The sequence below is a fragment of the Cricetulus griseus genome, chromosome 4, assembly GCF_003668045.3.
Source record: "Cricetulus griseus strain 17A/GY chromosome 4, alternate assembly CriGri-PICRH-1.0, whole genome shotgun sequence".
Classification (NCBI taxonomy): Eukaryota; Metazoa; Chordata; class Mammalia; order Rodentia; family Cricetidae; genus Cricetulus; species Cricetulus griseus.
The window spans coordinates 136,196,241-136,223,842 of NC_048597.1; the positions used below are offsets into that span (position 1 = coordinate 136,196,241).

The window sequence follows — 27,602 nt, forward strand, 5'->3', positions numbered from 1 at the left end:
AAGCATGACAGCATGTGTTACTTTGTATAGTGAGATGAAATGCTTACCCCGCCCCCAAACAAACCCCTCCTTAGGAAAACAAACACTTGTAAGTTTATTTTAGGAAATCTCTGCAGAACTTACAGAAATATATTGTGACAGCAGCTGTCACACTGCATATATTCAGAAAGTGCTTTGACATTTTATGCAAATACACGGGTGATGTCTACACTACTGTACACCCCAAAGACTGCCCCATGTGTTCCTTATGCCAAGGAAAACACTAACATTCTCCAACTTATTCGGAGAAAAAGTTACTGCAGCCCTGTACCCTTCTTAGCTTTGTTCTCTCTGCCAGTGGAACATGCTTTAACCGACTAAGCCTGAAGACAGCAATGGAGTGAGAAAGCAGAGAGCTCATTGCTCTGCATTTTCTTATAGTCCAGGCTCTGTGCTGGTCACTTGAAACACATTTGTGGTTATAAATTTTGCAACAGCTGCACAAGGAAAACAATATGATTTAGTAAACAAGTCTCATGTGAAAATGGATTTCTTAAGTATACCCAGTAACTAACATGTTAATCAATTAGTAACCAGAACTTGGCTAGTTCTGGTTGGTTGAAATATTTGTGAGCTGATATTGGCTATTTCTCTCTCTCTGAAATAGTCTCCATCTGCATCAAAAAGATGCTTCTTGGATGATAAGTGAGTACTTCATATATGGCCTAAGGATGAGTATTTATTAGGCAGTTGATAGTGTATCCATTTAGTAATATGGCTGCAGAAGGCACTCCTCTGGGGTCTATATCATCTCCAGCCATAGGTTTCTGCTAGGTTTTCAGTACGAGGGCTCCAAACATCCCTAATGTTTAAATAGTATATTGTATTTTTGTGTAGATAGCTACCTGATAAAAGCTGTTCATTAACTCTGAGTGAAATTCCAAGGCACAAGTTCCCATCTCACACCTAGATGTTGACAAAGTGGAAGGCCTTTTGTGCTCTACATGAGGACATTAGTGTAATGGCTAGTCTGTGTTTCTGGGTAAAGAGCTGCTTCTGGTGTTCTAGAGCAGAACTTCTGAATGGAGGTGTCTGTAGACCACGACCCTCTCCTTTCCAGCTCCCAGGCTGCCTGTGTCTCTGAAATCCTAAGTGGGGAATTCTCCGGAATCAGTGTGCTATGAAAATGGCTGCTCTTACTTAGTCAGGAATAAGAGATGCTATGATGAGGAAGCTCTAACTGCGTCAGCAATGAAGTATGCCGTGGTGGGGGAACTCGGACAATCACAGGAGCATAGGGCTTGAAATCAGCTTTACTTAAAAAGACATAAACTTAAAACTCTAGAAATGAAAGAAGTAGTATATGAATTGAAATTCTTCACAGAGACTTTAAAACACCTGTGTAAGTGCCTTACCTTATGACCTGTAGTTATATCTGTCATCCAGCATTGTGGATGAAAAACAAAAGGTGAAAACTTCATGTAAAGGTGATTTTATTAATCCAACAGTTAGTTATAAAGTGTTTGCATGAAAGTTCTCTAAACTATTCCCACATAGCTTTGTTGTGAAATTTGTACAAGTAAAAGAATCTGTGAGTATCGAACTTATAGTCCAAACTAGAGAAACAAATACAACACTGGAAGGGAAGATATGATTTCAACATATCAGTGAAATCCTGTTTCCCTATAACAAGTACAAACTCATGTCCCAAACTTAAGAAAACCAGGACAACATTTGCAGGTTCTGAGTTAAGGAAAACTAGAAGCTGACATGGTACAAAGGAAGAAACCCATGCAGTTGAACCCCCCTTCAGAGCCTGGATCATTCTCCAAGCTTTAGCTTCTTCATCTATAAATTGTAATGAGTAATGAAATCCTGTAGCAAGAGCTCATACAAAGAACAGGAGAGTGACATTAGAGACATTCGTCCAGATCTGGGTGTGCATAATAGCTAAGCGCTGACTATTACATATATTTAAAGCCAAAATGGCTTTTAATTATGATTCTATACACACTGAGCTACTCACTTACATCAGTTCTCTGAACTAAGCAATCAGATAGTATTGTTTAATGACCCTTTTTCTTAATGCCATGTCTCCTCAAAAGGTTTTTTACATAAGATTTATCTCCCCCCCCAACCGTGTGTGTGTGTGTGTGTGTGTGTGTGTGTGTGTGTGTGTGTGTGTGTGTGTGTGTGTGTAAGTCTGGGTTCTCAGCATTCAGTGTGCCAACTCTTAATTTGTCCTCCTCCTCCTCCTCCTCCTCCTTCCTCCTCCTCTTCTTCTTCCTTCTCTTCTTCCTTCTCTCCTCCTCCTCCTCCTCCTTCTCCTCCTCCTCCTCCTCCTCCTTCTTCTTCTTCTTCTATGAATAAAGCATGATTGGCCAGTAGCCAGGCAGGAAGTATAGGCAGGGCTACTAGATGAGGAGAATGCTGGGGAGAGATGGAGAGAGGAGCAGCCAGAGGGATACCATGTAGCTGCTGGGAAGATAGGACACTGGGCATTCTCTGGTAAGATAAGGCCATGTGGAAAGGCATAGCTTAATAGTTATTGGTTAATAATTAAGAAAGAGCTAGCCAATAAGAAGCCTAAGTCATTGGCCAAACAATGTTTAATTAATATGTCTCTGTGTGCTTATTTGTGTGGGACCAGGCAGGGCAGAACCTCCGCCTACCTCCTCCTCCTCCTCCTCCTCCTCCTCCTCCTCCTCCTCCTCCTCCTCCTCCTTGTCCTTTTTTCCCCTGAGACAGGGTTTCTCTGCATAGCCCTGGCTATCCTGGAACTCACTCCATATATCCGGCTCGCCTTGGCCTCTCAAATGCTGGGATTAAAGGCATGCACCACCATACCTGGCTAGTTTCAAAACTTAATCAACAGTAGTGCAAACAAAATCATACTAAAGCTGTTCATACACACAAAAAATCTGAAAATATATTAATTGTTTGCAATTTCATACATTGTATTTTGATCATCTTCACATCCCCATCCTCAAGTTAGCCTGGTTAACAATGCAGTAGATCTTTCTGCACAGCTGCCTACCTGTGTGTAGGATATTTGCTCCCAGGGCACACTCCTGCAGCACTGATTTTAGAGGAACTTTAGTCACATTCTAAAAGATTTGTCTCAGGTTCACTGACCACTGAAGCTTTGGTAGTTCTTTTAGGTGCATTAGACATCCTTTAATTTGTGGTCAAGCATGGCCTTCTACCCTTCTAGTAACTTCCTGTGAGTCACGGAGACTGTCTGTGGTTTTCCTTTTAGCACTTAGGGTAATCCTGACAAACCCTTGAATGTCTATCCAACAAGTTAGAGACTTTTAAAACATCCAGAACTGTCATCAATTCTGTGTCATTTTCTAAAGTAAAGTAGTCATTATGTTTCTTGGATAAAAATTTCTACCATCTTTCTTAAAGCTAAGAGTTCAACCCATCTACACCCACACTACTAGTCCTTTGAGGAGAGGACTTTGGAGATGGCCTAGCAACTTAACAATTATGGCCCTATTGTCCACTCAAACTTGTGTCTAGCCAGGCAAATGTCCCCAAGCTGTGGCTGCACTGAAATGACAACCTACTCTAATTGCATCATTCTAAGGGTTGAAGTGAGGCTTTGGGACTTGAAAGTATCACCTTCCAGTAGTGGGCAAGTTGGTGATCAAATCTTAAGTATATAGCCTCTGGGGACATTTGAAATTGAAGCCATGACACTGCCTTGATATTAATCTAGGAAGAACTCAACCTTTATAATACACTGTTTCTTCAGAGGCTTTTCAGTTTTTTCTTTCCTTCGAATATATGAGACTGTTTGCATGCTAATGCCTTGTTGCTATGAGATACTTGGTACTGCCACATGCTGAACAGTGCTGATACTGGTCTCACTGGAGGATGATGGCCTGTTTTCCTAGGATGCCCAAATTCATGGTAAAGGACCTATTCCTTTTCTGTACTAGGAAAGAGTCTAGCTTCTATATTCTGTTTCTCTCACTGTTTGGCACTATTATCATTTTCCCCAGTCCATTTCCCTGGCACAGACACAACTTCTGCTTTCTTGGTTTGTGCACTACCACCATCTTCCAAAGATATCCGGTGACAGAGTCTTGTGAGGTCAAGGGGGACGTGGTGTGGGCCAAGGTCATTTTCCTTTTGATATATGTTATTCCATTACAGGGATCCTATATCTGCAGGTTTTGTATTGCAAGGGTCTTGTTGATCTGTGAGATGTTGTTTCAGCATTCTCTCTCCTTTAACATCTGCACCAGCATCCATGGTCCTGGGGCTTAGGATGATAAGAGTGACAGATGTGCTCCATTGATGATTTCTTCAGGCATCAGCTTCAGTGAAGTGTTTTATCATTTATTACATTAGGGAAGATTTTCCCATTAAGTGCCCTTCCCCACACTACACCTGCCCAGACTTGTCACCGCACAAGCTTTGGATCACTCTGGGATCTACCACATCTGTTTCAACAGACTGTGCACTTCTTTTCCTTTTCATTATATTTGACCTCAGTTAGGATCACTTTGAACACCTGCCAAGAGTGAGTTGCTGCCTGATTGTCTCTAAAAAACAGAAAATTAAAATTGGTTGACAAAACCTATACCCAGAGTGCCACTAGTTTGAATTAATAATGCAAGAAACCTCCAGCCTCTCTGGACTGTTAGAATCGAGGCTCATTATGCCAGGAAAATAAATGAGCACAATTGCGTCTTTCCATGATATCAGAATTTATTGAATACAAATGAATTCACAAAAGGCAGTGGTTTCAATGGCGTTCATTTGCAGTATAATTCTGCCTATCTCAGTAATCTTGCCAGAGTGAATGCAAGAGTTTTATGTTTGTTTGTTTGTTCAATCTTAATTACTAATATTAACTTTCATATCATATAGCACATAGAAACTGCATGTATCTATCTATGCAGGTATGTGAGTCACAGAATAGATACAAATTAGAGGCTACAGTTCAAGGGGTTTCAGAAGTGAGCAGAATGAGAAGCATGTAGTGTGTGTAATGATAAGATACTGAGCCCAACATCTTCAGAGAGAGAGACAAAGCTGTCCTCAGGCTTCAGGGGAGCTGGAGTGAAAAGAGAAGGGTTGTCAGCTTCAGGGACTCATCTGAAGCAGGAGTGGAGGTCCAGGACCAGATAGGGTGAGCAGGTAGACAGACAGATAGCAGCAGTCAAGCAGGCCACTTCAGAGCCCAAGGAGAGTCAGGAGTTCTCTGCTTGTCCTTGACTCACATACGGGTCATCAGATGGTGGCTCAGTGCTCTTGCAGTGATAAGTGTTCACCACTTTGTGGGGTCCCAGTGAGGGAGTTATACCTTTTCTTTGGTCTGTCCTGTCCGGTGAATTTTCAGGTCTGGATTCCCTGATAAGGATTTAATTTTTTTCAGTAATTAATTTGAAGTTGAGATGTAATTTTATTTTTCAGTGGTATTTTCCAGCATACTGTACCAGAGAAAGCTTAAATACTTTTCTAAATGTAATTTATCAAAGTGGTGTGTGTGTGTGTGTGTGTGTGTGTGTGTGTGTGTTCATCCTTTAGCTACCTCTCAGTTAAGAGTAATTCATTTCAGTACAACCAATATTTGTGTAACATTAAAAAACCTCACTAGAGCACAAATATCTTTGAGTTATTTTCAGCATTAATTGACAGATCAAATGAGTAGACATTTAACCCAAACCCAAATACTTCTGTTGAAACTATGGTCTCACTGTGGGGCTAGCCACTGTGGAAGACAGAAGAAACAGTGACATGGTTCTGTCCTCCTTGAACTGTCAGCTCTGTTTGGAATAAACTATGTTCACATGAATTCTGCAGTAATGAAATGAGACTGTATGAAGTATTCTGCTCTGATGGACTGGTTTAGGTGGTCAGACTTGAGGTCAAGGGTTTTAGGGAGTTGATTCACCGGTGATAAATGGTGTGTGTTTCTGATATCTGGTATTTTTGGACCCTTCTGACCCATCAGAGGTGTGCCTGAGACTTTCCTTCAGGTACATGGGCAGTTTTGCTATGTGTAGACAAGCTGGAGGAACCTGTAAAGCCTCCCTCATGCTACCCAACGATGTCATTTCCTTCCTTTGGGGGATGGCTGTAACTCATAGGAGGTGTGATTTCTGAATGATTGTTCTTTTCATCTCCCTGGATGTAGGCCAGGCTGTAAGGAGAGCGTTTGATGTGTCAGCAGTGGGCTTGTGACAGCTTTGACTACTTAGATGATGATGAAAGGCTAAACTTTGATAAAAATGGGAAAATAGGGAAAGTAGATCATGTTCTCCCATCTGTGCTCTCTCTCTCTCTCTCTCTCTCTCTCTCTCTCTTTCTAGATGGTAGTTAAAAATGTTCTACCAGGGTGGTCTGCATGGTGTCTTCAGTGGTTTTGTTTGTTTATATATTGATGGTTTGAGAGAGAGAGAGAGAGAGAGAGAGAGAGAGAGAGAGAGAGAGAGAGTACCCATGCTGGCTGGCATAGGTGACAGACCCTCAGACCTCTTAGAGAATCCAGTCCCACCCATGTGCCTAGTGTCATCTTCCTTGGGACAGAGCACTTGTTCCTCAGCACCTGCTTCTATGTGAGAAACAGGCAGGCTGGGGCTAGGAAGGGTGTTTGGACTTCTAGAACTTTCTTCCTCCCTCTGTTCCTAGGGCATTTGGTTAGAAATATTATCTGATATTGGTCCCATGGGGTAGTCTTATCTTCCCACTTCTAAAATAGATAAAGAGGGAAGTCAGAGATGTGAATACCCACGATCACTTGGACATTCCCTCAAATGACACACTTGAGATATTAATAATTTCTGTGTCTTTGGATGTAGAAAATTTCATTTTGGGTGAGAGCAATAATTTATTAATTTTCTTCTTTAAAGTGAAAGCATAAAACAAAAGCAAAACCCCTAAACTGTTGCCATTTAGAAATTGAAAGGAAAGTGCTAAGACCAAGAGTTTGAAGGGGAAGATAGCACAAATATATTTAGTAATGTTGGAGCAGTATTCTTGGAGAAAAAAGATCAACTAAACATTGGGCATTTCCATTGCTTGATTTGTAATTACCCTGATGCCTATTTCATGACAATGTCCTGGCTCTACCTCTTATCTGAATGTGAAGTTCAATACCATCTCCATAGTATCTTGGCTGCTCATTTCTGCAGGTATTGAAAGATAGTGTCTAATTTGGTGTCAGCAGGCCCAGGCCCCACGGTATAACCCGTGCAATCCCTTCACTGAGACCAGAACAGACAATTGTCTATACTATTTACAAAAATCTTAGAGTATAATGAATATACTCAAACTCTTTAGGAGTCACGTGAAAGCACTGCTGTCCCTTTAGAACTTGTTTACATGGGTCAGAGGGTGGTGCAAGACTACAGTGTGGCTTGAGGAATTAGTGCTGGACAACAGGGCTAGCTGCCATGGTATCACAGAGGCAACATGTATATCCTTCCTCCTTTGGGAAAGTTCTCCTGATGATGTCCATGAAAACGTAGCTAGCCTAGAATAGTAAGGACAGAAGGAAAACGGTAAGGAAGTCAATGGTTCTGGGTTTATTCAGGTCACATATCATACAACAGGATTGATATTGCCAAGTCTTGGCTAATGCTTCTCTTTCTGAAAAACACTGGAAACTGGAGCTTCTTCCGTGATGAGGGAACTTAGAAGAATAGGTTTAGAATGATACAGAGGCATTCATCTAGAAATGTCCCATCTGGGTGATCACAGGGAATTAAATATTGTTTACTAGTAACAGTTGCAACAGGCATCCTTTAACACCAAGATGTACATGTCCCAACCCTAAGACCCAATCCTGTGACCATGCAGTGTTAAACGGGTTGTATGGATGTCCTAAGTTAAGGATCTGCCTTGGAGGGTTGATCTGGATTGCCTGGGATTGCCTCTGTAGTAGTTCCTTTTCCTGTTACTGTCCTAAAAAAACACTGACAAAATCCAGTTCAGGGAGAACAGATTTATTTGGGCTCAAGCTTGAGTATACAGTCCATCACTGTAGAAAGTCCTGATGGCAGGAGCGTGAAGTGACTGGTCACATTGTGTCTATAGTCAGGAGGCATAAATGTAATGAGCACTGGTGCTCAGCTCACTTTTTCTTTATTCAGTCCAGGACTCCCAGCCCATGGAATGGTGCTATCCATATTTAGGTTGAGTCCTACCTTAACTACCCATACCTAGTTAGTTATCTGCCCGGTTTCTGCCCCATGGTTATTCTGAATCTCATCAATGAAGGAGGGTAGGGTCAGAGTCAGGATGCAATGAAGGGCACAGAGGGCCAGCAGTGGCAAATTGGAAGATACTACACTATTGGCTTTGAGTATGGTTGAAGGAGCCATGAGCCAAGGAAATGGGGCCATCTCTAGAAGCTGAGAAAGACAAAGGAAACATTCTTCCCCAGAGTCTTAAAAATGGATGCAGCCTCACATTAGCTGCATGAACCTGATTTCTGATCTCTGACCCTCAGAGTTGTAAAATGACACATACATGATGTTTTAAGTCACCAGATTTATGTGGTAGTTTATTAGAGAAGCAACATGGAGATAAAGTAATGATATCAGACTTAACACCATTCATGGGAAAAACCAAAAGAGCTGATTTAGGATGACCTCTGTGCGGGTGTTGGGACACGGCTCTGTGAATATCAGTGAGCAGGACAGCAGCTTTGATCAGTGTCACTCCAGAAGGCCTCCCTCAGGGTTCATTATTGCTGAGGGTTTTTAGGAGACAAATGTGTGTCTTGGTGTTTTGCTGACATGTCCTTGACTATCTGTGTGTAAAATCAAATTTGAGTTTTGTTTTATCATTTGTAAACAGAAACTCACATGTAACCATGATGCTCATGAAGTCATTTTTGGCCTCAGTACACACTCATTAGTGAGTTATGGCTCTACCAAGGCTCCATTCTGCTCATCTTCATCATCTCCCATGTCTCCTGACACCTTCCTTCCCAAGTGTGGAAGTAACTTGGACCTGGTTCTTCTCTCAGTGAACTAGTCTACCTGGAAAAAAGCTCCACCCTCTAGAACACACATCCTGAATCAGCGTTAGAAGCTATGATGTGTGCTAAGATATGTAAGTGCTTGATAGTGAGGCATTTTGCATAAGCTATTGTCTTGGGCTGAAGCCTCAAGTTCATGTGAGAAATCCATTGTCCTGGACGTGAGGAAATATTGATCTAGTTCTGCTGTTCTCATCAGGATGTGATTCCAAGGCCCCAGTAAGTGCATGGTGAGGCACTTTTGGTTGTCATAGTCAAGGGTGCTGCAGTGTGCCTACTATAATGTAGGACATTCCCACAGCAAGGAATTATCTCAGTCAATAGGTCAAAGTGGGAGACACTTACCTATTGTGTAAGTCTGACACATACACAAAAATTATTTACTACAGTGGCAAGCCCACACAGAAGCCATTGCAGTGTGCACATATTCTTTTTTTTTTTTTTTTTCCCGAGACAGGGTTTCTCTGTGTAGCTTTGGAGCCTATCCTGGCACTCGCTCTAGAGACCAAGCTGGCCTCGAACTAACAGAGATTTACCTGCTTCTGCCTCCCGAGTGCTGGGATTAAAGGTGTGTGCCACCAATGCCCGGCTGCAGTGTGCACATATTCTTATTCCATGTAAGGGTGTTTCAGTCAATAGCGGGGTGCATATATTATAGTTGTCTTTCAGATTATATCACCCAGTGATGTCACAAGTCACATTAATTAAAAATCATTCTATCAGGGTTGCACAATGACAGAAATGCCCAGTGATACATCCCTTGGTATGTATCAGTCTCATTAAGTCACTGTGCCTGTATGTGTGCAAGATTGTGTGTTTCTCTAACTTTTCATTTATTTCTCTCAATATTCTTAGATCAGGATGGAGACAAGCAGAGTAGCCTGTCCCTTTGCCTAGTATCCCACCAGCATGCTCAACCTGAAATCAGCACAAGGTAGACTGTCAAGTGTATAGGGAGCCAAGATTATGCCTGGGGATTAGAATAGAGTGGGAAGACAATATTCTAAGACCTGGGTCATAATTTTATCTTTAATAAAGTAGAAGTGCCTGGGCATTACAACAGCATTTTGAAAGTGAACACTTCAGTATTCTTTCTGCAGGAGTTGCAAGGGTGGTCCTGACCCACATCCTAGACTAGAAGCCCATATAATAAGGAGGAGCCATCATAGGCCTTCACATATGAGCATGGTACATCCTCATGAGTGGACCCAAAGCAAAGTCTTTGACAATAAGGAAGAGCCACATACAGGGCCTGTATTAGCGGGATGTGTGGCAGGCATAGTGATGGATGGTGAATACTGTTGGTCTCCTCAGAGAAACAGAGGATAGAACCCCTGAAGTTCAGATTTCTACACTAGTCACATCTTGTTTCAGATGTAAAAGAGCAAAGTAGGGGAGGGGCAGAAAACATGATGGAAAACACCCTGGAATTAAAGTGTATGCATGATTTCGATTTTGTCCAAGTAACAAAGTATAGGTTAAACATTTCATCTAAGTCATTTCTAATAAACACAAAGCAGTGACCAGGGGTACATAAGACAGAATTCACAGGAGGAGAAGGCCTGCTCAGTTGATTTGACTGCATCTCCTAGCTAGGAAACTAGGCTGCAGCTTTTAGGATTAGATGATTGTTAAAATGGAATTCACATTTCATCCCTGTCTTGTGTATTTTTGGGTGGCAAGTTTCCCTAAGTGCATTAAATTTAGTTGCCCAATTTTTACCGTGAGGTGATTGCGGCTTACCTGTGGCTTTGTTAAGGTGATAACAGCACCAATCATGGGGCCTTGCACAACCTGGTCTTGTCGTCACTACCTGTTGTGTGGGTGGGTGGTGAGGACTCTCTTTCCTGTACTCTATTTCTGCATCCCCAGCCCAGAAGCCCAACAGCATACACTGTTTTGCATCTTTGACTCTCCTGTCTGTTGTTGTTACTCTATGGAAAATGAGTAGAACAGCCCAAACACCTTGGGAAATGCCCTGCTTTGAAAGTGTTCTGAAATTAAGTTCTAGAGCTAAGAGAAGCATAGCTAAGAAAATCCATCTTTTTCTGTGCAGTGTTTTTATCCTGTTTATAACTCAGGATGATTGCTTTGTTCACCAGTCAGTTTTGAGCCACCGACTATGATGATGTAAGATTTAGGGACGACACAGGAATCTTTCCATTCAAGATCTATTTCTTTACCGGCCTCTCAAGGTGCTCCCTCCCTTTTCCCACCATTTTAATAGCAACACAATTCTTTTCAAGGGTCTAGGCATAGGGAAAAATCTCTTAGATTGTAGGAGACTGTTGCTGATTCATTGTAACAATTTAGCAATGAGTCAACTACAGTATACCACATCGGGGAAGATTTTAAAACGTTGTTTAGCACCTCTGCTCCCAGATTCTAGTCAGGCAGCTAGGCTCTACATCCTGAACAAGGGAGCAGTGCCATGTCACATATTACAGGATAGGTTCCAGCCCCCAATTCTCTATGGATCCTTGGGGGTTGCAGAGGCATCCCACATGTACATGGCTGTGGTTTAATCATCTTGCATTCATCACGCCATTCAGGAAGACAGATTTTTATTATGCAGCAAAATTGCTGCTGCAGGGTAAACTTTAACACAAAGCAATTGTGTTCTTGACTCAATCATATAAACCAAGTATAAAAGCATAAAAAATAGAGCTAAGGTAGGTTTCAGGTCCTTGTTTAAAAGTGCTTGACTATACAGTTGTAACGAATGGCTGTCTGTAGTGAACAAGCTTGCCTCTCTCACAGAAAGATGGATGGTGAGGGTCAGAACACAGAGGGACTCCTGTCCTTCTTGACTAGATTACAACACCATACTTTCAGTTGCCTGGAAGGGATTGTGTCAACAGCTCTACACCTTGAGTTTGAATATTGATTTTGGCTACATCAGCATCCACAGGCATTTAGTTAGTAGCTAGTAAGTGCAGTCAGTCAAGTGAGAATATACAAACCCAAGGAGGTTCAAAGGGAAGTGGACACAGACCACCCTCGGCTCTACCAGTTCATTCATTAGTGTCCCACAATTAACAATCTCTAGAAGAACACAGCCAGAATTTGGAGCTCATGAGTGTGAAGGCTCTATCTCTCATTGAACAATTATTCTAGTATATCAGGAGCACAGAACTGATAACTGCCCCCAAGAAAATCTTACATGGAGTCAAAACTATGTCACCTTGTGAGATGAAGCTTTTATATTTGCACCCCAAATTATATGTGCCCCAAATAGAAAAGAATAAATGATAAAAGAGAAGATATGGACAAGGGGGGCATTCCTGAGAAATGGAGGATTCTAGAAGGCTTCACAGGGAGAAGACGCTTAATTTTTTGTCCATTGCTGATGCAGAATTAAAACAAGGATTGATGATGGCATTAGGCCTACAGATGTTTTATATTATTTTCATTGATTAGAAATCAACCATGTGACCATGCCTATCTGCGTGGAAGTCTGGAAATGTTTGTCAAGAGACTAAGGAAGAAGTATTGGTGGACATGTGGCTTTAGTTTGAATAGGTTGAACTTCGTGCTATATACACAGAGTAGAGCCATCCTCAGCCTTAGCAAAGATGAAAGTGTGCTAATTGGTAATGGTACTACCTCTTTTTTTTTTTTTTGACAGGGTTTCTCTGTGGCTTTGGAGCCTATCCTGGAACTAGCTCCTGTAGACCAGGCTGGTCTCGAACTCACAAAGATCCACCTGCCTCTGCCTCCCGAGTGCTGGGATTAAAGGTGTGTGCCACCACCACCCAGCCTCTTTTGTTATTTTCATAGCCACATCCCAAGCATGTATATGGTAGTCTTAAACAAGTGTGTCATAGAACAATGGAATGATGGGTAGGAGTTGGAGAGGAGTCCTTTCTGTGTGGTTCTATCTGGTATAGATGAGTGGAAGAGAGTGAAATCAGGGAAGCCACTTTGAAAGTCTTGTGTAGATTTGATAGAGCCAGAGGTAGTTACCTTTGAATATGTTCATTTTTAGAAATGTTTGCTTCTGATATTTTAACACAGTGAGTGTATAGCTTAGCCACAGGTTGTAGTTCAACCAGAATCTCCTCTGAGCTGAAACTGTAGAAGCAGGTTGTGAGCTGCAACTATGTTCCTAGGAAGGGCTAGCCCTTTCATTGGAGGCATTAACTGGAATCAGCCTGGGGACTTGGGCTGTACTTTAAGACTGCAACCCAAACAAAATAAAACTTGACTAAGCCAACAAACCCAGACTGAAGTTCAAGTTACTTTAACAGACTCTAGGGAAACACAAAGTGTAGTTGTATTAACTATGCAAAATTTGCTCTTTGACCTTACAGAAAGGAAAGTTACCAGTGCACACATAATCTCCTGCCAGCATTGCAAAGTGTTGGACACATTAACTTTTAGCAATTATGCAATATTTTAAAACTTTTTAATTTTAAAATATACTTTAAAAATAGATGCTGATCCAACAAGAACAGAGGATATCAATGAAAAGCCTGTGTTGTCGTGCACCTAAGAGAGGCCAGCACACAGAGTGCCTTGTACAGCCAGCAACTTAGAGTTTAAGAAAATGCTCACATATGAATTCCTTAGAAATCAAAAGCAAGGGTCAGCATCGTTCTGTCCTCCCTCTGGATATAACCCCAGGGTCTTATGCATAAGCTGGGACCATGTCAGCAGCTTGCCCAGACTCCTGTTACCCAGCTCTGAAGTCTGATGACAGATCTCTAACTTCAGGTTTATGTAGAGTTGAGTGAGAATTCTCAGAACAACCCCCGATTCTTGGGAGACTTTTAATGATTCTTGATCTGGAAATAATATAAAAACAGGAGAGTATTTTGTGGTACTTTTTGCATGTTTTGTATTGGTTTAGGGAACAATCCAACATTAAAGAGGTTTAAAAATAACAAATCTTTATGAAGACTTAACATGGCCTCTCTTTTTTAAAATTCTTCCCCACAAAAAAAATAAACTGTAATAGTAAAAGTGACTAGAACAATTAGGGAATGTAGAAACAAAGGACAGGTCCGGCTAGGCTAGGGAGAAATGACTGCCAATAGGATCCCCACAGCCAAGGCTAGTAATGTCTGCTGCTCGCACAGACAGGGCTGGCGAGGGTGAGAGGAAATGACTGCAGCTTGGGCTTTCCTTCTCAGGCCCAGGGCTCTTTGGGCCTAAGTTTCTCACTGACCAAGCCTCTTGATCTATGATCTCTCCATCTGAAGTAATAGGGAGCTGCAAGCCCATTAGTTAGCTCTCCAGCTCCAATCCCAGAGAACCTAGTCTTAGGAAGCAGAAGTGCTGAGAGAATGTCCAGGCCATGGCCATGCCAAGGAGCCCAGAGCCTCAGACCCACAGAAGAATGGCTAAGGGCTACCTCAGCACATCTCACAGAGAGTGGGGGTAGCAATGAGGCTCATAAGGAAATGACAAAGCCTTACCTTATGTGTGTTCTAATAGTGTATGCAGAAAATATCCATTACAGCTTTCTGTCCCAGAGTATTTATGGCCTGAAGATTGCTCCCCTACAGAGGCTGCTCCTACTGAGACTGGCTAAACTGTGTCCTTGATTCAGCTACACAAACACTTCCTCCTTGTTTACCTGTGTGTGATAACCTATCTCCCTGACCAGCTATATGCAATATCTCTGCTTATATGTTCAGCATGAGGTGCTTCTAGGGTGTTGCAGTTTTTCCAGCAGAGAGCTCAGACCATGTGACTCCAGCTTTTCTGTGTCATTGTGTTCATCTACATTTTCATCATTTTTTCACCTCCCAGTTCAATCAGTCTCTGGAGGCTGAGCAAGGACTTCGCACCAGCTCAATACCCCAGTCGCCCGTTAATCTATTTACCAAATTCACCTACTTCTGAAAAATAAGACTTCATTCATAAAGTTCATATAATGACTTAGTGACTTGTATTACATTGGGGCAGTCTTTTTTTTTTTCCCCAAGACAGGGTTTCTCTGTACTGTTTTGGAGCCTGTCTTGGAACTCCCTCTGTAGACCAGGCTGGCCTTGAACTCACAGAGATCCATCTGCCTCTGCCTCCCAAGTGCTGGGATTAAAGGTGTGTGACACCAATGTCCAGCTGCATTGGGACAGTCTTTATGCCAGCCTTGCAGGTTTGTTAGATGTGAACGCACTCAGAAGCACTTTTAGTTTTCCTTGTTCCAACTTTCTGAATATATACACTCACCGAGACTTCATGGTCTGGAGTGATGGGAGAAGTCCACATCTCTGCCTTCCAAAGGGAACACAGAGACCAACAGGTAGAGAAATGGGGAGGGATGCTGGCTCAAGAGAATGAGAAGGAGTGGTGGGAATAAGGGGTTCTTGAGGTTAGAAGGAGGGAATACAAAAATTATCCAGAATCTTCAAAACTTCTGCTATTGGGCTTCATAGGCTCTTCCAGTTCTCTCAGTATCATCCATTTACAACCTTATAACTAGTGACCCAGATTTTGTCAGTGTTCAATAGGCAGTGAAATGGTCCTCTTGCACACTGGCTTCCAGCTGGTTTGCCTCCTCTGGTTGGACTATCATTGGGGCATTCTCCAACAGTGGGAAGCTGAGACTGAGGATGAAGCCTTACTGCAGGAAGATACCTGCAGAAAGATGGGAATCAGAGAGATCAAAAAAGTCTCAGCCATAGGACCCCTTTGCTTGGTCAGAGGATGTGGCAAGAGGCAGTGATCATTAGAATAGTCCCCTCATCCTGGATTCACTTGGATTGCTGGTGTGTTTTTGTTGTCTTTTATAGTGGGAAATTACCAATAAAGGAGTCAGGTATAAATGTAAGAAATTTAATAGGGAAAAGCCTTACTTACAGAGCGACCTAGCCAGCCTGCGTGGCAGCGGTCTGTAACCAAACCCAAAAGAGAAACTGAAAAAGAAAACACAGTCACACTACATCACCCTGACCACACCCTCGCAAGCATGGTCAGACACAGCTATAGCCAGCCCCTAAGTAGGCGTGGCTACAGCTTCCCCTACAGTCTTTGTTTTAACTTTCTTCATTTTAAACTGATCTCATATCCTAGGAAAACTGAGATGGCTGGTTATCCTAAGCCTACTCTAAAGTTAGGCTTGACAACAGAAATGATAAGGAAAGATGGTGGGGCCTGGAAGGGATGCTGTGTGCAATCATATAACTGAAGGTGATCTTTTAGTAGCTGGAATCCTTAGGGCCTATAAGGAAAGTGGAAGAAATGCTAGCTGGGAATCCCAATCTAACACTCAGTGTGAGCTGATCAGTTGGTTCAGGGACCAAATACTAAAGGAAAGTCTGTGTTTGCTCTGGGCATCTTGTTTGTATCACCTATGTGTACTGACTTTTCTAAATATGCTTTTTTTCTCTCTCTCTTTTCTTAGGGAGGCAGGACACAGTGCGTGAGAGAAGTCTGTCCCATTCTCTCTTGTCCCCAGCACCTTAGTCATACACCCCCAGGACAGTGCTGCCCCAAATGTTTGGGTGAGTGATAATTTCCAGGTCAAAGAATAATGTAATTTGTTCTCAAAGTATCTGTGGAGTATATATGGATGTTGCTTCATGGCTTGGTGGAGACAACTGGTCCTTCTAACTGTGTGAGTAGGCTTTGGCTCTTACCTGAGAGCTGCTCAGAGGCTGCTCTTCTCTTGGCTGCCATTCTTTCTGGAGCCTGGCATACAGCTCCAACCTGGTTAATGTTCAGTGAGGTGAGAATGGCGATGAAGAAAGAGTCTCTAGCTGGACATGTGACTATTAGTATTGTGTAGTAAAGGCCTTTGGAAGCAAATGTGTGGAAGACTGTAGACTAGTGTTACCCAAGAGCCAAAAGTATACAGGAGGATAGGATGCCCAGAAGTGAGAAGCTTGCAATGAAGAGCAATTGACTGTTGATCAGAAGGGAGTATTTGTTATCCCATCAATCCTTTACTACACACAGGTTACATGATTTTTTCTCAATGAATCTCAGGAAACTGTGAAATACAGGACAGAACTCCTGTATGTCATACTGGCACTGTTAGTAGCTTTAACCCTCTGAGGAGATGGTATTCCACTAATCTGCAGAGATCCACAGGGAAGGCTGGTGGCATCCTTAATCACCTCTGGTTTGATTTTTGCTGATTGTTTCTCTGGATCTCTGTATTATTTTGTTTTGGCTTTTGGCATCATTTTCTCCTTTTATCACCTCCATCAATCTTTGCATCCTATGGTACAACTGAACCAAGACTGCGTAGCACAATTCACTGAAGGTTTGTGGACAGCAAGGGGATTAATTTACAGAGATATAGAATGAGGGTCATAAGATGGAATACTGAGCTTCCTAGTTCATGGAAGGCCTTAATTGTTTTGCCTTTGGGAGATTTTCACTGAGTGTCTCTTTGATTTGGCTTCAGCTCCTGGCAGCTCCACCAATACCCTTTTTGGAGTCCTTCCCTTTCTTTCATGGTTTGCATTCTCTAACCCCAAGCCATTCTGTTGACTTACATTCCCCCTTCTCAGATTATCACACCTTCAGTTTAGCTTCTTTTTATAACCAAACTGCCAAATAAAGGCATTTGTGTTAAACTGTTTTCTCTTCCTTGAGGGATTCCTGCCACTTCATCTAACAGCATTTGCCATTCTGTTTCATGCACAAACCCAGCCTTTTAAGCAAATGTGGAGTAATTAGAAGGGCAAGAGAGGATTGTTAGATGCACTGGGTTAAAGTGTCATGTGCCTGTGCTTCATTTGTTGCCAATCCACTTGTGCTGCCCTGAATAGAAACCAGTGTAGTAGATGTTGCCAAGCTGAGGACATGGTGGAACTTGTGCCATCTAAACGGGAGTTTGTCAAAGAAGAAGTGGTGATTGGTCAAGGCCTTGCAGATAATAATGATGACTGAGGCTTTGAAGCCAATGGTGTTGGTGTGCTGATCCATTGAGAGGATTCTTACATGAACCATGGTGATTGTAGTTACTGCACATTTTACAGTTCATGTGTTCTTAAGACAGTCTACATAAAGAACAGTAAGTTTTGCGAAACTTAAAGATCACAGTTCCGCCAAATGAGACCTTTTTCTTCTTTGGGATAAACCACAGTGAAATGGTGTGGAAATGGCTTAAATCAAGTTGCCCCACCCCCACAGCCTCTGAACCACTACCTAGAATGATGACTTAGGATTAAAGTGAGATCTTGTGTTCTTTGGTGGTGGAAAGAAACATGTCAAAACAGCAACAAAAGCAAAAAAAAAAAAAAAAAACAGATAAAGACAAACTGCAGGAAACTGTCTGCTTGCTGGAAGCTTAGTGTCCTTTAGCTTCTGGCTGAAGGGATACTGATTTGCTCTTAGGTTTTTCTCTTGATCTGGATGTCTGCACATGGAACATTTCTGCCATTTGGATTGCAGAATTTCCTTCCCCCCTTTGCTCATTTTCAGTGGAGCATCTCATCAAATGTCAGGATACATAGAACAGTACCCAAGACACCTCTCCAGATGGCATAGCCCAGGATAATACTAACATTACATCACCATTAACAGTGCTAATAGTTATCATCTGCCATGTGCTGGGAGTTCAGATAACAGCCAGGCACTTCTCAAAGATTTATAGCCATAGTTCTAGTACAATTTACATTTTTGTGAGGGGTAATTTAAGCCAGTGGTCACATCTAACTCAGGAAATAACTGTCGTAGTGTCTGTTTGTTCAGGAATCAATCAATAGATCAGTCAATTCATAGATCCATCCATCATCTATCCATCTATTCACCATTTATACAATATCCATTTATACAGTAGTATTGAGTAGAGTAATAATAGTATAAGCAAAAGGCAGTGCAATGATTGAAAAGGGCCATGTAGTTTAAGAGGAAGGACCTCTGGGGAGGAAATGTACACTTCAGCCAGGAAGAAGATGTATTATAATTGGTTTGTGAGCAAGATTCCACTGAGACATTATGATTTTATTTATATTTGAGACAGATTCTTGCCATATAGCACAGGCTGGAATTGAACTTGTGTTCATCCTGCCTCTGTCTCCCAAGTATTATAATTGTTAAGTATGTATCACTAAGCCTGGCTCTACATAGAGCTCTGTATATATTTTTCTTTATTTTATTAGTTATTTGAAAATTTTGTGCAGTTTGTTTTGGGCATATTCCCCCACCCTCTGCAATTCTTCCCAAATTAACCCCCACCTTACCCATTCACTCAACTTTATGTCCTTAAAAAAATACCCAAGATCAATCTGTACTGTGCAAATATTCTTGGGCGTGTGGTTTTACCAGGGGTTATACTCTTAGAGAAAACTGACTCTGTTTCCAGCAGCTAGCAATTTCCAATAGCTCCTCATCTTGGGGTGGGAATTCATGCCCAACTTCTCTCTCCATGCTGGGATTTGGTCTAGCTTGGGCTTGCACAGTCTTGTATATTTTGTCACAACTGCAGTGAATTCATTTGGACAGCTTCCTGCTATGCCAAAAGATACTGTTTCCCTATAGCCATCCACCACCTCTGGTTCTTCTGCTTTTTCTGCCTCCTCCTCTTCTTTGAGCCCTTAGCCTTGGGAGGAGGAGGTACAGGATATATGTTTCATTTAGAGCTGGGCATTCCACAGTCTCCTATTTTCTATGCCTTGGCCAGTTTGGGGGTGGGGTCTTTGTTAGTCACTATCTACTGCAGATAGAAGCTTCTTTGATGAGAGTTGACAGATGCGTTAATCTATGTGCATAATCATTAGTCATCAGAAGTCTACTTAGTGCTATTTATTACTTCTCATATTAACTGCCCTCCCTTCTGCCACCCCAATTTAACCCTTCCCATTCCATTATTTTCTGTTAATACTTTTTATACCAATGTCTTCTGTCTCTATCCCCTAGAACGCCCCTCCACCTGGCTCCTTAGTAATTTTCCAAACTCTGTGGCCATTCCAAACAAAATACAAGTATCTGAAGACTCAAAACTAGCATCCATATATGAGAGAAAATAAGAGGTCTTTCTCTTTCTGGGTCTGGGTTATCTCACTGAGAATGATAGTTTCCATCATCATGCATTCACTACCAATTTTCATTTTTAACAGCTGAATAAGAATAATATTACATTGTGTAAATATGCCACATTTTCCTTATCCATCTATTAGCTGATGGACATCTGTCTCCATTCAATAGCTATGATGAATAGAGCAGCAATGAACATGGATGAACAGGTAACTCTATATTAGGATATGGAGTCCTTTGTGGATATTTTAGGAGTGGTATAGCTGATCATGGGATAGACCTATTTTCATTATTTGAGGAACTTCAATGCTTATTTTCATGTTAGCTCCGCCAGTTTGTATTCCCATTAGCAGTGACTACGTGCTCACTTTCCTTATATCCAGGGCAGCATTTGCTACTGTTTGTTTGATCTTAGTCATTCTGACTGTATAGGGTAAAACATAAAAAGTTTTTATTTGCATTTCTCTAATAGCTAAAAATGTTGAACATTTAAAAAATATTTCTTAATCATTTGTATATCATCATTTGAGAACTCTCTGTGTAGTTCCCTGCCCCATTTTGTAATTGAGTTGTTTGGTTTCTTGATATTAAAGTTTTTGAGTTACTTGTATATTGTAGATAGTAGCCCGTTTGTCAGATGCACAGCTGGAAAAGCTTTCTTCCCATTCTTTGGGCTTCCCCTTCCCACAAGTGATGTGATTTGCTAGATATCAACAACAATAGAAACAATAGAGTATAAATCTAATGAAAGCTAAACAACCAAAATTGCATGAAGAAAAAAATCAAAAAGGAAATTTATTATTTCTTAGAATTGAATAGAAATACAAACACAGTATAACAAAAATCTATGGGGCATCATCTGTCTGTCTTTCTATCTACCTATAGATCTATCTATTGAATTTTAGTTAATGTGTGCCTTTTACCACAACCATTTGTGGTCAATTGTAAAATTCTTGAAGTACATACAGATCAAGAATGGAAAAAGGCAGCCAGGCCATAATTTTAGAAAGTATTTTACTGAAGTGTAGTTTAGTTTTGCTTCTTCAAGGACAGAAGCATATCTCTGATTGATTGATAAAGAGAATAATGTTCAATTTGTGAAAACTTACCAACATCATTGTTGTAGTAAATATTTTTAAAACTTGCTACAGATATTTCTTGTACTATAATGCTACAAATCTAAGATGTGTTTTGACAGAAGTGATTATAATGGCATGGATCAATCCATGTGATTCAGGTAATGGTTTTCTGATGCTCCAGAATGACATCAGCGGGGTCCTTGGAGGAGTACTTCGGGAGTGGATGCAGTTTGTATTTCTCTGGAAGTTAAAGTCTCAAGATGTGGCAGGGCACATAGGAATTACCTGTGTGATTGGAATGTTAATGATGGTTATGGGTTATTTGCACAGTGTTGTGCAAATTTGGGGACCATATTTTAGATCCTCAGAACTCAGGTGGTAAACAGATCAACATTGTAGCTAGTTTGTAATGCCATCTTGTGGGAGTAGAGGCAGAGGACCCTTGGAAGTAACTATCTACACTAGCCAAATCAGTGTGTTCTGGATACAAGTAAAAGAACATGCCTTAAAATATAAAATAGAGAGAAATCAAGAAAGGCATCTGATGTCAACCTATGGCATCTACATGCATGCTCACATCCTTATACATGCACACACACATATGCAGATACACATACCCACAACACACACACCCACTATACACACATATACAAGCCAAGAAAGTATACTGATTAAGCTAAATTTTGTCTAATCATGGGATAGTTTTTAGTTGTATACTTTAACATTATCATTGTAGATACAGGTAGTGATATGAGGCCACTTTATGAGTGAAGTCAATGAGCCCAGAGTGATCACAGTCAAGGTCATGATAGAGTCTATATATGGGATGCAAAGCATAGCTCACTGTTATCTTCTGATGTCTGGAAAGCTTCTTGCTCATGATGAAACCCAGTTGATTTAGTGCTGGGTCTAATGCTGTACCCCTGACCTCTCACATGAAGAGAATACTTTTTTAACTCCCATTAGTGGTATTTCCAACACTGTAATTGTGAGAATAACATTTAGTATGTGTGTAGGTGAACTGGGTGTATTGATAAAGATTCCATCAGTCCTACTAATAATGAATGTTAACCTTCCTTAAACAAAAAGAAAGAGTAATGTGCCTATAAATTTGTTCAGTGAACACGAATTATCAGTTTCTTAATTTAGTCTTTAATTAAAGAAACTTCAACCATTTCATATTTCAGAAATGGGTCCATGTTGTCCTAGGAATAGAAACTCAAGTGATGGAAGGAATAAATCAGATCATATTCTTTTTGGGGACAGTGTGTTCTCTCCTTGCTCACCAGTCCAGCACCCACAAACACTGGATATAGCATATAGAATTGAAGTTGCCCTGAGTGTACCTTGAATTAACTTCCCCTTATATGACATTGTATAATTTCTTTACTGGTCTTAAATGTTAACCTATTTAGGCTACTATATGAAATATCAATGACTGGGTTACTTTCAATCAACAGAAATGCCCTTCCGGAGAATGGAAAGCCCAATGTTGAGGTTCCTACAGATTCTGTGAGCTTTTTCTTCATAGCTCATAGATGCTTGTCTTTTCTTCACATGGTGGGAGGAATAAGGAGTGTTTCTTTGGTCTGTTACCTAAAGACATTTTAGTGAGAGCTCCCCTACCCGCAACAAGCTAATCACCTCTCAAATCTCACACCACTTAATAAGATTGCTTGGTGATTAGTTTCAGTGTATGAGTTTTGTGGGAACACAAATCATGTAGACCATAACAGTTGCTATTTCATGATAATCCCGAGGATACATTGATTCCTTCTACCTGCAGCCTCTCTTTCACTAATGCTACTTTGGGAAATAATGTTACTTGTTGTCTATGGCACAGCAGACATAAACTAGAGCTCACCATATTGTTCTGAAATAATCTTAACTCCATGTAAGCTCCACAAGGCAGCGTAAGTCCACTATGATAAACAGATAACTTGTTGGAACTGCGAAATTCATTGTGGAATCAAATTTTTGCACAGTGACTCTTCAAATTCTTAATTCTTGGGGACCTCCTGGTATACCTGGCCCAAGGCTCTATTTTTGTATGTCACATTTACCTGGTCTTGTGAGAATGTTCTACTGCCCTGTGATTTAATATCAATGATAAGATAGTAAAATGGGATATGTCTGGTCTCTGTCTTGCTTACATTGTACTTACTCTTGCTTCCCCATAGGTCAGCGGAAAGTATTTGACCTTCCTTTTGGGAGCTGCTTGTTCCGCAGTGATGTTTATGACAATGGATCATCATTTGTCTATGATAACTGCACAGTATGCACTTGCAAGGTAAGGGGGCACTAGGGACTGTGGTGCTACCCAGTGAGCTTAGGTTACAGTAGAATTGTAGGCAAATGTGATAGAATTTTTTCATCAGGAGGAATCATTGTTGATGCTATGTGAAGAATATGCAAGGTCACAGAGAAGTTCTGGAGGCTGTTCTAAGCATTCTCTGTAGTCAGACAAATACAAATGGTTCTGCTCTAGGGCTCCACCTATCTGAATTCTGTAGCATACCTAACAATGAAAATAACTTCAATTGTATTCAGGAGAAGAAAAAAGCATGGCTTTACAGTTTACTACAGAGGTGAATCTGATCCGTTTCAAAGCCCATGAATATTCTCATGAAGTGATGGTTTGCATGATCCTGTGCTGAACGTACAACTCACTTTATATACACTGCTTTATGTAAACACTCAGAGCATCTCCTTGTGAGCTTGCTCTTCATGCCCATGACTTCACTTCTATACTGAAATCTCACAGGCCACAGCTTTCTCCTGGAAACTGAAACTGAGCCTTTACTGAAACATGTCACCTTCCCAATTCTCTTGGTTGAGGGACAGGCCATCAGTCCACAAATGGGAGCTAGTTATGTTAGCATTTATATCACTCTGTATCTTAAGGAATCTTTGAGACATAATCAGGCAATGTGTGCCAGTATTCTAGTTAGAATACTGGAATGAATACTTGTCCTGAAAGTGATGGGCTTATCACAATGTGAGTTTGTAGACATCTTTGTGTCAGCCATCTCTTAATTAGTGTTCTATTGCTGTGAAGAGACACCATGACTAAGGCAACTTGTTATGATAAATCTTCCGCCAAAACCTGCCCGAGCCCTACTGTCATGTGGGTGGTCTTCATCAGCCGCCAGAGTTCTGCCCGCTGAGTTAGGGCCCCAATTAATGCACAGAGACTTATATTAGGTACAAATGCTGCTTGACCAATGACTAGGATTCTCATCTGTTAGCTCAGTCTTAATTATCATAAATCTATATATTTTATAAGACTTATCTTATCGGATGCCTTCCATTGGCATCCTCCCTTGCCTATGGATCACATCACTAATCTGGAGAAAGAGAGAAAGGGAAAAGGGACCACTTGTCCTTCCTTAAATATGAGTCTCCCTGCTATGTCACTTCCTGCCTGGATCACCACTTCTTTACTACATTTCCCAGAATCTTCTTTGACTCCTAGTCCTGTCTAACTTGCTGCATCATTGGCCAAACAGTAGTTTATTCAACAATCAATAAGATGAACATACACAGAGGTACATTCTCCATCAGCAACTCTTATAAAAGCATTTAATTGCAGACTTACAGTTTCAGAGGATAAGTCTAATAACATCATTGTGGGAAGCATGGTGTTGGAGAAAGTTTTACAACCTGATCTCCAGGTGACAGGGGTGGGTGAGACTTGGGCCTGGCACGGATTTTTAAACCTCAAAGCCCACCCTACCAGTGAATACTTCCTCCAACAAGGACATTCCCCCTAATCCTTCTGATTTTTCTCAAGCAGTTTGTCAACTGAGGACTAAGTATGAAAATATATGAGTCTTGAAGGAGGAAGGGTGTTCTCATTTAAGCCACAAAAGGCAAAGGCAGCATTTATTGTGATAAAGAACATTCCTTTCTGTCCACGGAGTTTACCTCTCCAACAGCCTCATCCTGTGCTCTTCCTAATTTCTAGGGAAGGTGCAGGAAACCCGGACAAGTTCTGTTTATGTAGGAGTGAAATAAGGGCAGGAAGAAGGAGATGTGTTGGCCGATTTGGGAGTTCTTGTCTCACTGAGGAAGTACATTAAGGATGAAGTTCTAGGCCAGTAGACGTAAGACTGGGAGTGTTCTACACCCTCATCTGCTAGAGATGTTAGTCAGGAAATATGTTTTGAAGTAGATGAAGTGTTTATTGCACCATATTAAAGCACAGTGCTAGGAGAGTACAACAGAGAGAGCCATTATGGGTTGTTAAAGGAGGCCTGAGAAGGATGCCTAGGAGGAATGAAAGTCATTACTAATTTCTAATCTGCCTTTGGCCTCCAGGACTCTACAATGGTGTGTAAGAAGAAGTGCTCCCAGCCTGGTGTCTGTGACAATGATGGGGATGCCTGCTGTGAAGAGTGTCTCCTACGAGTGCCCCCAGATGATGTCAAAGTATGCAAGTTTGGTAGCAAGATTTTCAGGGTATGTATGCAATAATCCATAACAAGTGTCATAAGCTGTGGGAGCCATTATTTCCAGATATAACACAGATTAGAGTTTTATGTAATCTATAAATTTAAAAACACACATGTATATTTGATATAATAATTTACATAAGTGTGTATGTGGGTTTGTGTGTGCTAAAATCAAGGCCATGGAAGATTCCAAATGTGTAAGTGTTATTTCTCTTTCTATATGTGATCAGTCAATGCCTGAAGTTCATATGAGCATGCCACATGGGTGGCTGGTGTGGTTATGGTGACCAAATGCCTGAGAGCATGCCATTTGCTTGGGGATGCTCAGTGAACCTTGTCCAGATCATGACCATGGCCAGATCCTGATGGATCTATGATTAATTAGATGATTTCAGCAGCATTCTACAGATTTCTTTAAATAAATGGCTCACTTCAAGGTGTTCAGATAAGGATTCGTACTATGTAAGTGATCAGCATAAATTTGAGAGTCCAACTCCACAGTTCTCAAAGGCTTGCTTCCTGGCCATTCAACTCTACCTGGAGTGTGCTCTACATTGTTTTCTGGTGATCTTAAGTGGGATAGTGACCATTTAACTTCAGGAAGCAGGTGTTGGCCTTGTTCATGCTGTCTCCTCTCTCTTATCTATCTATCTCTTAAGGAAGAGAGAGAGAGAGAGAGAGAGAGAGAGAGAGAGAGAGAGAGAGAGAGGCTGTATCAAAGACTTGCTTGATGACAGCCTTGAGCGTCTAGACCCTTAACAGCTTGTCAGATGTGGTGGCTTGCTCAGAGGTCTGGATTCTTAGGGAGCCTGCAAAAGAGAACACAGTGAATTAAGCCAATAGGAGGTGGTCATGCAGCAAGTTTCCAGAGACACTCATGTAAAATCCTCTTTATTCAAAGCCATCACTTCTCCCTAGAGCACCAAGATAAAATATGCTCTCATGATAGTGCTTTGGACAAAATACTTTAAGTCACTTTATAAAAAGGCTTAAAGTACTTTACAGAGATTTGTGGGTCCTGGGAACATTTGCTCATAGCATATTGGTAAGTTCAATCTGTAAAGACAGATACAGTTAGTTCTCTCTCTTTCTTGAAAGGAAGCAGAGGGTGGGCAGAACTTAAAATAGCTTCAAAACATGAGAAATGAGAGGATGCGCCGAAGATCTTGAATCCACAGGCCTGGGAAGGAATCCTCATTTTGCCTTTAGATCTGCTTGTCGTCTGATCTTTCCAATTTCAAGTACAGTATGTCCCTGATGTGTTCTGGCTCAGAACTGGACAACTGCAAGCTATCAATCCAATGAGCCCAATACATTTACCAAGTAGCATTCTAGTTAAGAAAGAGTCTAGTCTAAAAAATGCATCCCAAAATGCTATCCTACGTTTTTTGGAGGACAGTGCTAGCCAGGCAGCGTACAGGCTATGCATCTCTCTAGGGCTGGTCTGTCTGGGCTCTGTGTGTTCAGATGGCTACTGACCAGGTACCTGATTGACTATTGAGAATTGTTTGAATAATTGCTGTTCTCTTCAAGTCCTCCCACCCCCCAAACACATAGTGCTTGAAATCCTCCCTAACCACTATGTTAAGTTGGTTACATATAGGTGCCCCGGAGTCCCTTGGGCTAAGCTGTGTGGCTCAGGCAGGATAGGCCTGCTCTTCTCAATCTGGAAATCATAGCCCACTGGCTCAGTCCCTTCGGCCTCCTGATAACAGAATCCTGTGCTGTGTCCTGCAGGATGGAGAGATGTGGTCCTCAGTCAACTGTAGCATCTGTGCTTGTGTGAAGGGGAAGACAGAGTGTCGCAAGAAACAATGCATTCCTGTCAGCAGCTGCCCACAGGTATGTTGGGAATTCAGCTTTACTTTCTCATTACCTTCAGAAATGCATAGCCCATGGCATTGTCTGAAAAGACAACCAGACACTGGGAGAGCTCACATATACCCCAATAGCTGAAGCCTTACTGATTCCTTACTGATTCCTTCTTACCAACCATACCTAGAGTCTAGCCTTGTGTGACTATACTCTTTTCCAGTTCTTGCTGCAGTCTTCCTACTTTTGGTGTCTTTGTAAACACTTCTCTCTCTCTGCCGAGACCTTGTTTTCTGTTGTTGGGTTTTCTATTTAACAACCTAACTACATTTTGCTTCC

The 27,602-nt window shown here is 41.4% G+C and overlaps 1 protein-coding gene across 1 annotated transcript in view; it reads left to right on the forward strand.

Moving 5' to 3' along the window:
• Bmper (BMP binding endothelial regulator) overlaps positions 1-27,602 on the forward strand; it is a 250,052-nt gene that overhangs the window by 117,756 nt on the left and 104,694 nt on the right. Inside the window, exons 7-10 of the mRNA XM_027411690.2 lie at positions 16,335-16,434; positions 23,178-23,287; positions 25,318-25,458; positions 27,189-27,293. Coding sequence (XP_027267491.1) covers positions 16,335-16,434; positions 23,178-23,287; positions 25,318-25,458; positions 27,189-27,293 — 456 coding nt within the window. The remainder of the gene's footprint in view (positions 1-16,334; positions 16,435-23,177; positions 23,288-25,317; positions 25,459-27,188; positions 27,294-27,602) is intronic.